The 13,020-nt window shown below is 49.2% G+C and overlaps 1 protein-coding gene across 1 annotated transcript; it reads right to left on the minus strand.

Moving 5' to 3' along the window:
• Positions 1-390: 390 nt before the first annotated feature.
• LOC129382293 (major facilitator superfamily domain-containing protein 6-like) lies at positions 391-4,833 on the minus strand. The gene is made up of 2 exons (XM_055066078.2): positions 3,529-4,833; positions 391-1,294 (listed from the first exon to the last, which is right to left on the minus strand). The coding sequence occupies exons 1-2, from the start codon at positions 4,730-4,732 to the stop codon at positions 1,092-1,094; spliced, it is 1,407 nt and encodes a 468-aa protein (XP_054922053.2). The 5' UTR covers positions 4,733-4,833; the 3' UTR covers positions 391-1,091.
• Between the last annotated feature and the right edge of the window lie 8,187 nt (positions 4,834-13,020).

Genomic DNA, 13,020 nt, shown 5'->3' on the forward strand with positions numbered 1-13,020 from the left:
TATGTACAAATAAAATAAAAGCGAATCGACTTCTCAAATATTATGATGATATTATGATATATTATGATGAAAAGTGTCAATCAAAAAATTGTAGAGCAACATGAAAAATTCCCGGTACACCTTTCTGATTCTCAATACATGCTACGTAAAAGTACTTTTCCGAGCGTGAAAGAAGCTCGCGAGCACACGCAAAATTGCCGGCGCGATTGACCACTCGAGACACTTTGTGTGTATTCTCGGGCTTGTTTCGCGCTCGGAAACAACAACAACAACAACAACAACAACATAATAATAATAATAATAATAATAATAATAATAATAATAATAATAATAATAATAATAATAATAATAGCAACAAGATAACGACAAGAAGCAGACTGAGGCGTCGTCTTACCATGACACTTCTTCAAATCGCCGATTTTTTATTGCGATATCAATTATATGGACACTGCAGCCACCTTCAACTTCGGCACGGCCACGCGCGCCCTATCTTGAAAGCGATCTGCGATGGGGACAGAGTGCGCCGAGTGCTGATAGCTTCGTGTGCGCTGTGTTCTCAGCGCTTAGTTCGCGTTGAAACGAGAGGCAGCAGGAAAGGTCAATTCGCTCGCTGCTGCTGCCGCGCTTTCCCACTCCAGCATTTTGAAAGCGGGTGTGCGCGGTCATTGAGTAAGATGTGTTCATGTTTGCTTGTGCGCGCATGACACCATGCTTGTTAATTTAGTTAGTAAGCGAATAGCTACAAGTTCATACGGCCGATAAGACTACTATCATTACTTCGTATAGCTGTCTACTAATTTGCTATCGCAATCGATGCTTCGCCTGCTGGGTGAAACTGCGACTTTTCCTTCTTTTTATCTACCGCAGCTTTTCTAGCCATATGTTCCACAGCTATGTGACGCTTTGAGGTTAATCCGCTAAGTAAGCCTTGGAGCCGCACATTGAAGATCGGTCCCATCGATGCTTGCTGGGCAGGCTTTCCACGAGTATTTCGCATTCGGACTTCGGTGAAATGTGTGTGGTATCACTTTTCTGCAGGAGTGGATGCACTGGGCTTCTCCGTTGTAACATCTGTCAATAGCAAAAACATGTCAGTTAGGAGAAGTGTACATAGATTCGCACAACCAATGCGTGTAATTACCATATTCTTGAGTGGCTTTGCAGTGCAGGAGCAAGTAGCACACCGAACTGAGGAACGCGGCAGCCACTGATGAGAAGCCAAGGTAGCGGAAAGTCTGGCTCGCTCCGATCTTATCGATGCTGAGGCCGCCTATCAAGCTGCCTGCTGCCGAACCTGTTCGAGATTAAAAGGAAGTAGCAGTTGTGATTCATACTGCTCCCTCTGGGGCCCACAGAAATCAGTGGTATTTCAGTATTGGGGGCGAGAACTTACGGAGTCGCCAACCGTCGGAAGCGCCTCCCTTGCGTAGTATGAGGGATCACGCGGTGCGCTCCTCATAGGTTTAGCTTACGGCGCTCAATAAAAACACCACGCGGCAGCCCTCCTGGATATTTATGCAAGTACTCCCAAAACGAGGGAAGTTTTTGACTGTCGGTATAGTAACCTTGGGCAAACTGAAAGCACAGAATCGCTTACAGACTACATCTCTTTACCGAATACGTACAGTGAACGCCACTGCGCACGGTTGCCGTGTCTCTCGAACCGGCTTCTTGCGTGAAAGGTAGGCAAACGCTGAGAGAAAACTATGTGAAATATGTTCTTATAGTGGGCTGTCTGTATACCGGAATGAAGCATAACAGAATGAAGCCTCAATGCAGTGATCGCACGGGTTCGCATCGACGGACTGCGCATCTGCATGTATGTCCGCGTACAATGTTTTGCTTTCGCTGTGAGCGCGCTTTCGCACCGTGTCGTGAGCTTTAGGCCGCAGCATATGAGCATTTGACAGTACACTAGCAACCATTGTTGCGTGGACGCTATCAGAACTGTTCAAAAATAATTTCGGTATAGAGACTTCGATGCCTACGGCGACGTTGATGTGCCGTCGCGACGATTCAATCTTTTCTTTTTGTCTTCTAAATTATTGGACATTTCAGTATTATTTCTCAAGTTGCGTCGCACTGTATGTTTATCGGTCTTCTCAGCGTGCGATTTCCCTCTGCTTCTTTTTCGTAAGCTAGTGCATTAATTCATAACACAAACATGGCCATATGCCATGCCTTTTTTTAATGTGCGTCTTACCGCTCCCTTTCCGTTTTAGTGAACTTGCCAGTATCTAGCATCAACAAGTTCGTAGACCAAACCGTCATGACATTTGCCGGGCAGCGGGTGCGGGCGAGCGCCTCAGTGCGCGTTTTCTGGTACTCACTGAACATCGCAGTCCCAGCGCCGTAGCAGAAATCTTCCTCGCCTCTGTGCTTTATGCATATCCAAATTGCAGCCGATGGCTGTCTGACGGTTCTAAGTTTCGCGAGCCAAGTTTCACGCAGCTCCTTGTCCTGCGGCTACGTGTGAATAAGGCTGACACCGGGCTCCATTGCGTGCGTCCGGCACTGCGGCACCGAGCAGTAGCCTACCATGCTGCACGCCTCCAAAGGCAGCCACTACCTATTATAGTAATTTCAAATGTTGTCAATCAGACACCCAAGGCGGTAAAGCCTCACCACTTAATCAGAACCACAGTGCAGCTGGGACCTTAAACTTTCGTTTTCAGCTCGCTTCGGCGCTTCCGAAGCAGCCGACGCGGCCGCTGTGTCCACGTGATCCCTCATGCTACGTCACGCCAACGGTGGCGCCAGCTTTTCCAGTGGTGGAGCTCGCCCCTAATAAGAGCGGGGTGCATCATGATACGGAAAATATAATTGCCGAAGCCGTCCTGAATATGATAATCAATCCTTGTGAGCAAATTTCTTTGTTATTAACTCCACCCCAAACTCAGAAATCTTCTATTCGTGGGTGCGCGTTCTGAATTTTTGATGCATGCACGACTTCCAGCAGCTTATGACATTGAGCTGATAACGATATGACAGTTCCTGCTCAGGCGAATGACAAACAGCTTTTACGTAAGCGAAGTTTTGTAAATCCCCCTGCTCATGTTTACAGAAATTCTTATGTAACAAAATTTCCTCATTGGCCGGCGCTCGAGCGACCGCCACTCATAATAGCGACCACGACATCTGAAGCGGTCGCGGTCATGACCGCGACACCACCTTCTTCGTTTGGGCTAAGCCACCTGCTGCGACACAATGAGATTTCGGGTGCCCTGGCGAAGACATTTTTTCTATGTTGAGGCAGAAAACGCGTTGAGAGCGAGCTGCAAAGTCCGCGACATAAGCATGATTACCGTGGGCAGCGACATCAGGCCGTATGTGAGAAGGCGTCGTAAACGTAGAAATCACTTTACCCATCGATGGTAACGATGGTGACCGTAACGTTATAACCGCTGCACTGTGTTAGATCGTCCGGAAAAATTAACATTCAGGTGTGTGCTGAGATGACAAAGCGCGATTATTTAAAGCAATGCCTACTGGGCTTAGAAGGCTGAAATAGTGGAGGTTAATTCTTACCGAGACCTTCGTAGTTGGCTCCGAGGATGCAGACCATGGACGCGGCTGTTCCGGGTCTGGCCTTCTTCTTGGCGAACACAGCCATCGCGGCGTACACCATGGGGAAAATGGCTCCCCCAACGATGTTCACGGCAAGCGAGCCCCAGACGTTCCGCAGGAACGAATAGCCAAGGGCCTTGCAGGCGAACAGCAAGAACGCGACTGAGTAGGAGTAGAAGTATCCAATCTTCTTCAGTATGTACGTCGACAGAAAGAACAGCACGGGCTCCGCGCCGATGCACAGGACTGCTTTATTTAGGCCTATGAGGTACGTGGGTGTTCCCAAGTCCTCCAGGAACCACGTCTCGAAAGCGGAGAGAAACCCCATCATGGATCCCGCAAGGAATGTGAACAACGTGAAGAGCAGGATCTCAGGGCTTGACAAGAGCACCCCGATGTCCTTGAAGAAGTTGACGGAGACTTCGGCGACGCGCATCCTAGGCACGGCGAGGATAAGGATCATATCCAGAAGCATGGCACCGGCGAATACATAGAAGCCCGGCCTATAATCGGTGACTGAGCTTTCCCTGCTGGCTGCGTCCACTAGGTACCCCACCAGCGGCGACGTCATGCCACAGCTAAGACTGCCGAAAAGTCGTTGTCGGCCAAATACTTCGATGTCCGAGCCCAGTACGTTGCTTACGGCGGCGTCACCAACGCTGGTCAGCGCTGCGGCCAACGCGAAGCCGAGAATAGCGGACACGGTGTAGATCCAGAAGTTTGGGTTATTGTACAATGCAGCATCGCAAGAACACTTCATCTCGCCCGGAACGGCGAGGGAGTCGTTGGATAGGAGGTTGTACTTGAGAAGGGTCTGACAGGGTTCGGACGCGTTGGCCAGTACTATGTTGTTGTCGGTAGTCAGGCGAGCGCTGACCCCTTCCCATACGTCTTTCTCCGAAGACAATACACAATATATGGAATCGCTTCCACTGGAAGAACACTGTTGCGACCCCGAAGTACCGGTGACATCGAACACTTCCAATGAGCAACTCAGATTGCCCTTGTATGTTGAGCCATCAGATATGGCGCTGGGGCAGAAGAAAGCGACACCGTAAGATAGGGTGCAGAGAACTTGCAAGACGAGGATGACGGCAGTGACGTTTCGAGTTCGGTCGATGATGAAACCGCACACGGGCTTGAAAACGACGGCTGTGAGTGCCATGACGGTGAAGATGACTGCTATTGTGGCGGGACCTATACCGTTTCGACGTCCCACGACGGCTATGTACGGTGCGACGCCAGCCTCTCCTACAGGGAAACGAACCAGGAGACGTATTAGCATAACCTGTATGGCCCGTGAAGTTGCGGTGGCGACATGAACACACACAGAAGATGTCATTTCTGGGAAGAAATCAGAGGAACAACACCGTAGATATTAGGCATCGCCTTGTCTTCAAATGATAGCCCGGGAAGACGTTCGCAGCTCAGGGTTTCATGTCGGTATTCGTTAGCGGAAAGCTGGAGTGGTGGTGCCGTCCAACGTTACTAGACTAGGCTCAGTTGAACTCTCCGTAGGCGCAGTACATCGCGGGTGCCCCCGTGTCTTGGTTTGCCGCCAGAGGACGGGACCACCGCAGGTACCTCTATGCGGGCGCAGCTCTGCGTTGGCGAAGGGGCTCGGGTACTCTGACTCCGCAACTTACGTACTCAGCAAGTGTTTTCCCCGATGCGTTTTTATATGTTTGTATAGTCTCGCGTTTAGGAGATTCACTAAAAAACTTTACGTAGCTGTGCAAATGCTGCTGCCCTGCCACAGAGTGCGCTGCGGAGTACTTAGTCCAGGGCCACAGCAGTTCCGGCCGTCCACTGCCCTCTATTAATCAGCTGTTGCTGATGAATAGCTGTAAGTAGCTGATTAGTAGTTGTAGTCAGATGTTGCTGCTTAGTACTAAATAATTATTAATGAGAACGCATGGTATGACTCATGAGGCGATGTGAGCGCGACCACACGATGGTCCAAAAAGTCATCGGGAGCCCAAGCGAACCAATCGAGGCAGTTCACGACGCCAGTTAAGGCAGCATGGATTAAGGCAGAGTGAAACAGGCGAATTAAGGTACAAGTAATTAAAATCGCTTCCACTGGAAGAACACTGGAAGCACTCGAACCCACGACCATTGGGGGAACCTTTAGAACCCGCGACCGTTGGTGTCAATTAGGGCGATGTTAATTAAGGCCCAGTTTCTAAGATATAGTTAAGGCACTCAAACCCACGACCTTTAGTGGGAGTCCAACACACGACCTTTGGTGTTCATTAAAGCGAAGTTAATCAAGGTAGTGAAAATTAAGGCACATGTTTAATTACGATAGAGTTCATTACGACACTCGAACCCACGAGCATTGGTAGGAGTCGAACCCACTTACTTTCGAGGTAATTAAGGCGAAGTTAATTAATATATAGTTAATTAAGGCACTCGGACCCACGATCGTTGGTGAGAGTTGAAGCCTCGACCGTTTGGTGGTGGCAACGAATTTCCTAACTAGGCGAGCTAATAAATCGATTCTTTAATTAATCAATGAATTAAGTAGTTAATTAATTAGATGTCGTAAAAATTCTTAATTGATTCATGCTTACTTAATTTATTTCGGATAACCTAACTAGGCGGATAAAAATAATTTGAATATCTCCAAGCGAAGGCAAACAACATTACCTTGGTTGTGTCCAGCTACGCGGCATTCGCATATTTTAAAACTGGCTGAAGTTAGCTGGGACACACGGTATATACACATTCTCAGCACTTCATTTCGGGATGAAAAAAAATTGAAGCTAGCACTATTTCTTTCATCAGAGCACCACATTCACAAGTGCAATGTTGAAACCTACGTGAGCTTTGCTCACTTGCGAGAAGACTTGCACATTCAAAGTAGCTTCTCGCTGCAGGAACGGAGCGTAAATACGCATTCGCGTCACCAAATAAAATTGGATGATACGGCCCGTTAACTCTTCAAAATGCACACGGCATTTAAAACGCACAAAAGTGTCGCAAAAATGCACCGAGACTGCAGCAAAACACGCATGTATACAACGCGCCAGAACAGATAAACAACGGACAGTGATTCGTCGCCCCGTCCGCGCCGTGCTGACCGAGCAATGTGCGACAGCAGCGCCACGAGATGCGAGGACCGGTGGTGGGTCCACGCAGTTACGGGAGTTGGAAAACTGAACCTAGTCTAGTAACGTTAGTGCCGTCTAGGCTGCCATATTTGGCTGTCTATACCAGCGAAGCCTCCCTTTTGCATTCGCCTTCCTGCGCTGTCTTTGGTGCTTCTGCGTGTCTCCTTTGTTCAGTGCCTGATGCGGCCCTTTCTGACAGAAGCGTTGAAAAGAAATTCTTCTAAACGGTTGACATAATAAAACCCGATTAATTTCTTGCGACAGTATCGCTTCCATTCTCGCTCTTTACACTATCGATCCGCCAGCCTATGCGGCCGCTGGTGCCTTGACTAAATCATGAATTCGTCACTGTGTATTAGTGTCGGTGCTGCGAGCTTTCCTTCCCCTCTTTCTCAACTTTCTTCCCCCTCCCTTCCTCTCTCCTCTTCTCCAGTGCCGAATAGCCGAACAGGCTCGACCTAGTTAACCTCCCTGCATTTAACTCACCATCTCTCTTTCTCTCACTTTACCCACCTGCAAAGAATAGAAAGTTGTGCAACTTGAATGGCAGCAGTTTGCGGTTCACGCAGGCCGGAAGCCAGGAGGAGGGCGCCGCCGGCTGCAGTGGAGTCGTGCTTTGTTTCCTGCGTCATGACGACAAAAGTAGGTTTGCCTGCACACGCTTTCTACTGGGTGTGCGCTCGCCGAGGTCACGAAAACAAGCCAGTGTTGCTGGCGCTGACATAATATCTGCCGAGTCCCACTGTGTTAACGAAAGCGACTTCAGCCGCCGCTTATGCTGTGGTTTAATCATGCAGACAAGCTCCGGTGTTGCCTCGTTTCCTTTCTGTTTTTTTTTTGGGGGGGGGGGGGGGAGGGGGTGTGAAAAACCATGTTGGTAGATGGTAGTTATATAATTATGGCGACTATACTTCTAGACGTCTTCGTTTATGGGGCTCATCAGCGTCAGCGCACAGAGTCGTCACATTCGACAACCTGTTGGAATAGACAATGTCGCCTGGTGACGGCTTTGCGAGTAAATAACTTGACTGGTGATTTAATTTGGTCTGGGAGGTCATTAATATAGATAAAAAATAATAATGGTCCTAGAACTGACCCTTGTGGTACACCGGAGGTTACTCGACCAGTGGAAGAGAAACATTCGTTAGCATAAACAAATTGTGAACGGTTAGACAAAAAAAACTTCATCCAAGCAAGCCCGTTAGGATCAATGTTGAGGTTACTTAATTTGGTTACCGTAACACCCTGTCAATGAAAGGCGTGTTAAAGTAAATTACGTTCTAGGTATGCAGAAAAGAAAAGGTATTTTTGAGCTAAGGTCACGCGGTTTGCCGCAGTTATCAAGCTACATTTGAGGTACGCCGCTAAACCTTGCAGAAATGTATTTACAAAGAGCCGTGATGCAGCAGTCCAACCGGTTGGCAAGCTACAGCTAATTTATCTGAGGAAGTTCCTTTTTTATCTTGACGTCATGGTCACATACAATGCGTTAGTTGTCAAGTGCAAGCAAAATCTTTTTCCCGCATCAAGGCACTGAAATATACCTCTTATGTTCTCCGCTTAAGAGATGACAAGGCAGCGACGCAGGCGCTAACTGCCCAATTTACGCCGATAGTATGATTCTCTCGAGACGGTTAGTGATAGGGATAAGCAGACCAGGCAGCACGTACACCAAGCTATGGATGCTGTGTTCGTTCATACACGGCACTTGTGAGAGCCCCGCATCGCGGTGAGCAATCGGGTATGTCGCATGTTTTTTTTTTTTCATATTGCACAAGCTTTCTTTAGGACGCAAAAAAGAAAAGTTGCGTAACAGCTAGCGCGCCATTTCTCAGTCGTACCAGCATGATGGGGGTTCAACGGAACACCTGTCTCTAAATTTCGACTGCATTGTCGAGAACTGGCAGACAGCTGTGTTCAGAATGATTACAGTGCATCAACGTAAGAAAAAACAAAGAAGAAACCAAATAAAAATAGTTATCTGTACAGCAACCTTAAATAATTTGCACAACTATGACAACGTCACGGAGACTTTGGTTATCGGTGTATGAAAAAAAAAAATGATATGGCCGATGGTAGTGTCTGCTGCATACCGGCAGAGAAAATAACGTACTTTTTTTTTCAAGGTTATCGGTAAGCTGATACTTACGAATTGGAAATGTTTCCCTCTCCAACGCATCCCAATACTCCAGCTGATTTTATTCTCACAGTCCCGCTCCTGAATCGTTACTTGTTTGAGGTAACTACTTTTGACTTCTTTCAATGGCTCACTGTGTGTTGTACATACATCTTGAATTGAACACATATAACGGCTCTGGGTTGACCACTAGACCATTTTCATAATTCGCTAGTGCGCTTCTCAGCGGTTATCGTTCAAATGAACATGAAGTGCTATAGCTTGTTATGGTTGGGGTCGGGCATGAAATAGATGGTAGCTGGCCCATGCCGCTGTTCAACTTATCCACGCTGAGGACGTAGTTGAAGGGAGAGACTTGTTCTCATCGAGAACGAAGAATATGGGTTTATTTAGAGTATTTACACGAGAACGTTACATTTCATCAGTCTAACGTGACTGAAAGAGGAATGCACTCTGAGGAGCCGCCAACGGCTCCTCAAATAGACTCTGTCCTCCCTCGATCCCTAGGTGAGGGAAAACGGCAGTTCACCGCCGACCAATTCGTAGCGCCCAAAGTCATCGTAGCCGATCCGCCTTTGAGGGGTAGGCTTTACGCACTCACTTCTGCACAGGTTGCACTGACCACACCAAGGTGATAGGGTTCTCGCAGACACAGCGCTTGACCCGAGCAGGCGCCTCTTCATTCCAGTGTTGACTCCGCAGACAATGGCCGCCGCGTCTGTCCATGACTTCTAAGCCCCATGAGACGGCCGCAAGACATCTTCTCTCAGGATTTCCACCGCTTCAAACAAGTCATGACGGCGAGGGGCGAATCCACTAACAATACTTCGTCCGCAGACCGCGTTTAGTCATAGCGGCGCCGAGGGGGCGTTGATGCAGCACATCGTCGCCCCTACAAAGCGAGTCACCGCAACAGGTGGGGAAGGCTTCCGAGTCGCTTCTGGGAATCTCGCCACCGCCGCAGCAGCAGCTGGCTGAGAAAATTTTGTAGGTCGGTACCTTTGCAGGCCGTTCGTAACAGCTCCTCCATGGCCCGGAAAACCTCGACTGGCCAGTGCTGATAACCGCTGGCCAGGAAGAGAATGGCTGGTGGCAAGGGGGGCTGCCTTGGCTTGCAGCGGCCAGTTGTGAAGTGATGACACCACCCCAAAACGTCCATCAAGGACAGGCAACTGCAAAGCGAACCCCACAACGCGGCGCTACGCCGAGATGACGTATCTTGGATCTCACTTTAGACCCGCTAGGCTTCAATGAAAACATAAGTGCAGAAACAAAAAGCAAATGCTGCATTCCGCTACGCCAATTTTTGAAGCGATTTCGTGCTGACAAATTGAGCAATCATGGATGGAGTCCTTCTAAATGAGATGGTATCTTCTTGGCCTTACAAAATTAGCAATAACAACCCCAAAACTTGGCGGCATCCTTAAACGCAGAATTCAAATTAGCCTGCTCAAACAATCCGCACTGCTATGCAACATTCCTTCTTATATCTAACGGAGAAGTTGTACTCTTGGAGAGTGAGGCTCCGTCGGAGCAAGCGGCCATTTTTGTGTGACATTTGATTGAGCCACGTCAGAGGACAGTGGTCGGTCTCGAAGATGAACCTCGCTCCGTACAAGTAACATAACTTCTGTGTAGCGCAAACTAAACAAGCACATTCTTTCTCTGAAGCACTGTAGGCTTCCCCTCTTACAGTTAGTTTACGGCTGGCACAGAGGATAGGATGTTCCTCATTATCGCCGCCGACCTGACTAAGCACCCTGCCCATACCTCTGTCGCTTGCGTCGCACTGAACTATGAATTCCTTTGTGTAGTCTGGCGCGAGAAGCACAGGACGAGAAACCAATAGCGTTTTCAAACATTGGAAAGCGTTTTCTTTGTCCTTATCCCATTGCACGTCACTAGGTGCTTCCTTTCGGAGGGCGTCCGTTAAAGGACTTGCCATATGCGAGTAATTCGGAACGTACCGTAGAAAGTACCCCACAAGTCCAAAAAATGAACGAATGTCTGTTTTCGTGCGCGGCGGAGAAAAATCTCCAATCGTAGCTATTTTCAGTTCGACCGGCCGTCTCGTGTCCTGACCGAAAACATGGCCCAGATAAGTAACCTGCAAACAGCCAAACCTACACTTTCCCGCCTTCATCGTTAAGCCGGCTTCCGTAAACCATGAGAACACCTGTTTGAGGTGCTATACGTGCTGTTTCCAGTTATACGAAAAAAATGCTACATCATCAAGATATGGCAAGGAGAACCCTGATGCCCCTACAGAATTGCGTACAGATTCCAGCGGTCATGGCGTAGGCGCCGTCTTAGCCCAGCGTCAGCGTGGCCAGGATCGCGTTATTGCTTATGCAAGCCGCCTCCTAGCACCATCGGAGCGCAACTGTTCCATTACGGAACGAGAATGCCTTGCTGTTGTCTGGGCGGTTGCGAAGTTCCGTCCTTACCTTTACGGTCGCTCTTTTTCCGTAGTCACTGACCATCATGCTCTCTGCTGGCTCTTTTCGCTAAAGGATCCTACAGGCCGGCTTGGTCGATGGGCTTTGAGGCTACAAGAATTTTCATATTCTGTGGTGTACAAGTCTGGCCGCCTGCACCAAGACGCTGACAGCTTATCGTGTTACCCTGTTGACGACTCTGACTCCTCTAATATTGCCAGTGCTTCTTGAGTATTCTCTGTATCACAGCTGCTTAATTTCGCCGACGAGCAACGCCGTGACGCCTACATCAGAGCACTCATCGACCGTTTTGAGCACTCTCCGGCCGATGCTACTCTACGCCTCTTCGTCCTCCACGACGGTACTCTGTACCGTCGTAACCTTCATCCGGACGGCTCTAAGTTCCTACTTGTAATATCTAAACACATCCGCTCCACCGTTATCGAAGAGCTCCACGACGCACCAACGGCAGGACATCTCGGCGTATCTCGAACCTATGACCGTGTGCGTTGCCGTTTTTACTGGCCGGGCCTTGCTCGTTCCGTACGACGTTACGTCGCCGCTTGTGAAGTTTGCCAACGACGCAAGAAGCCTTCCCAGCTCCACGCTGGTTACCTACAGCCGCTCGACATCCCTGCCGAGCCCTTTCATCGTGTCGGCTTAGACCTTCTTGGCCCATTTCCGGAATCTACATCAGGGAACAAGTGGGTTGCAGTCGCTGTGGGCTACGCGACCCGCTACGCCAAAACCCGTGCTCTTCCGACCAGTTGCGCAACTGATGTTGCGGACTTCCTCCAACATGATATTATTTTGATGCATGGTGCTCCGCGTCACCTGCTAACAGACCGTAGCCGTACGTTTTTGGCCAAAGTCATCAACGACATCATGCGTGCCTGCTCAATACGGCATAGATTTACCACCTCCTACCATCCCCAAACGACAGCCTCACTGAGCGCTTGAACCGCACCCATACAGACATGCTTTCTACATACGTTTCCGACCACCACCGTGAATGGGACCTGGCTCTACCTTACATTACCTTTGCATACAACTCTTCCTGTCTCGAAACAGCTGGCTTTCCCCCGTTTTAATTCATGTATGGCCGCGAACCAACGCTACCACTGGACACTGTGCTTCCGTCCGCCACAGCTTCAACTAGCGATTATGCCCGTGATGCAATCGCCCATGCTGACCACGCTCGCCAACTTGCGCGCGCTCGTCTACAAGTATCTCAAGACAAGCAGAAGCAGCGCTACGACCTCCGTCACCGTGATGTCCAATTTGTGCCCGGCAGCCTCGTGTTGGTTTGGTCACCTTCGCGTAAAGTTGGCCTATGTGAAAAACTCCTTTCTTGTTACACAGGCCCATATCGCGTGCTCCGCAAAGTGACCGATGTCACCTATGAAATCGTTCTAGCCACGCCCACTACGTCCTCCGCTGTTACAACCAGTGACATTGTCCACGTCGCCCGACTAAAGCCCTACAACTCTCCACGTGCCTTGGATATTTAACAGCACCATGACGGTGCTTTTGCCGCCGGGGGGGGGGGGGGGGGGGTAGTATTACGATATGATCAAGCGATGCTCAAGAAACGAGCCGCCGCGAGAACGACGATGAAGTTGGTCGGTGCGCTTGGCGCGAGCGAGTGTCGGCCTGGCTGCCTGGCTCCAGTGTAAATAGCCTGTAAATAGCGTCTTCTGTCTGTGTCTTTCCACACGCAACAATATTATCTGTGTCTGCCCGCGTTATAGTGCTCAGAGAC

This window comes from Dermacentor andersoni, chromosome 6, assembly GCF_023375885.2.
Source record: "Dermacentor andersoni chromosome 6, qqDerAnde1_hic_scaffold, whole genome shotgun sequence".
NCBI classification, from domain to species: domain Eukaryota; kingdom Metazoa; phylum Arthropoda; class Arachnida; order Ixodida; family Ixodidae; genus Dermacentor; species Dermacentor andersoni.

Excerpts from the sequence above, each read along its gene's own strand:
- LOC129382293 (XM_055066078.2), bottom strand. The coding sequence starts at position 4,732 with ATGGCACTCACAGCCGTCGTTTTCAAGCCCGTGTGCGGTTTCATCATC. Across the intron at positions 1,295-3,528 it reads AGCCAACTACGAAGGTCTCG|GTTCGGCAGCAGGCAGCTTG; the intron begins GTAAGAATTAAC and ends AATCTCGAACAG.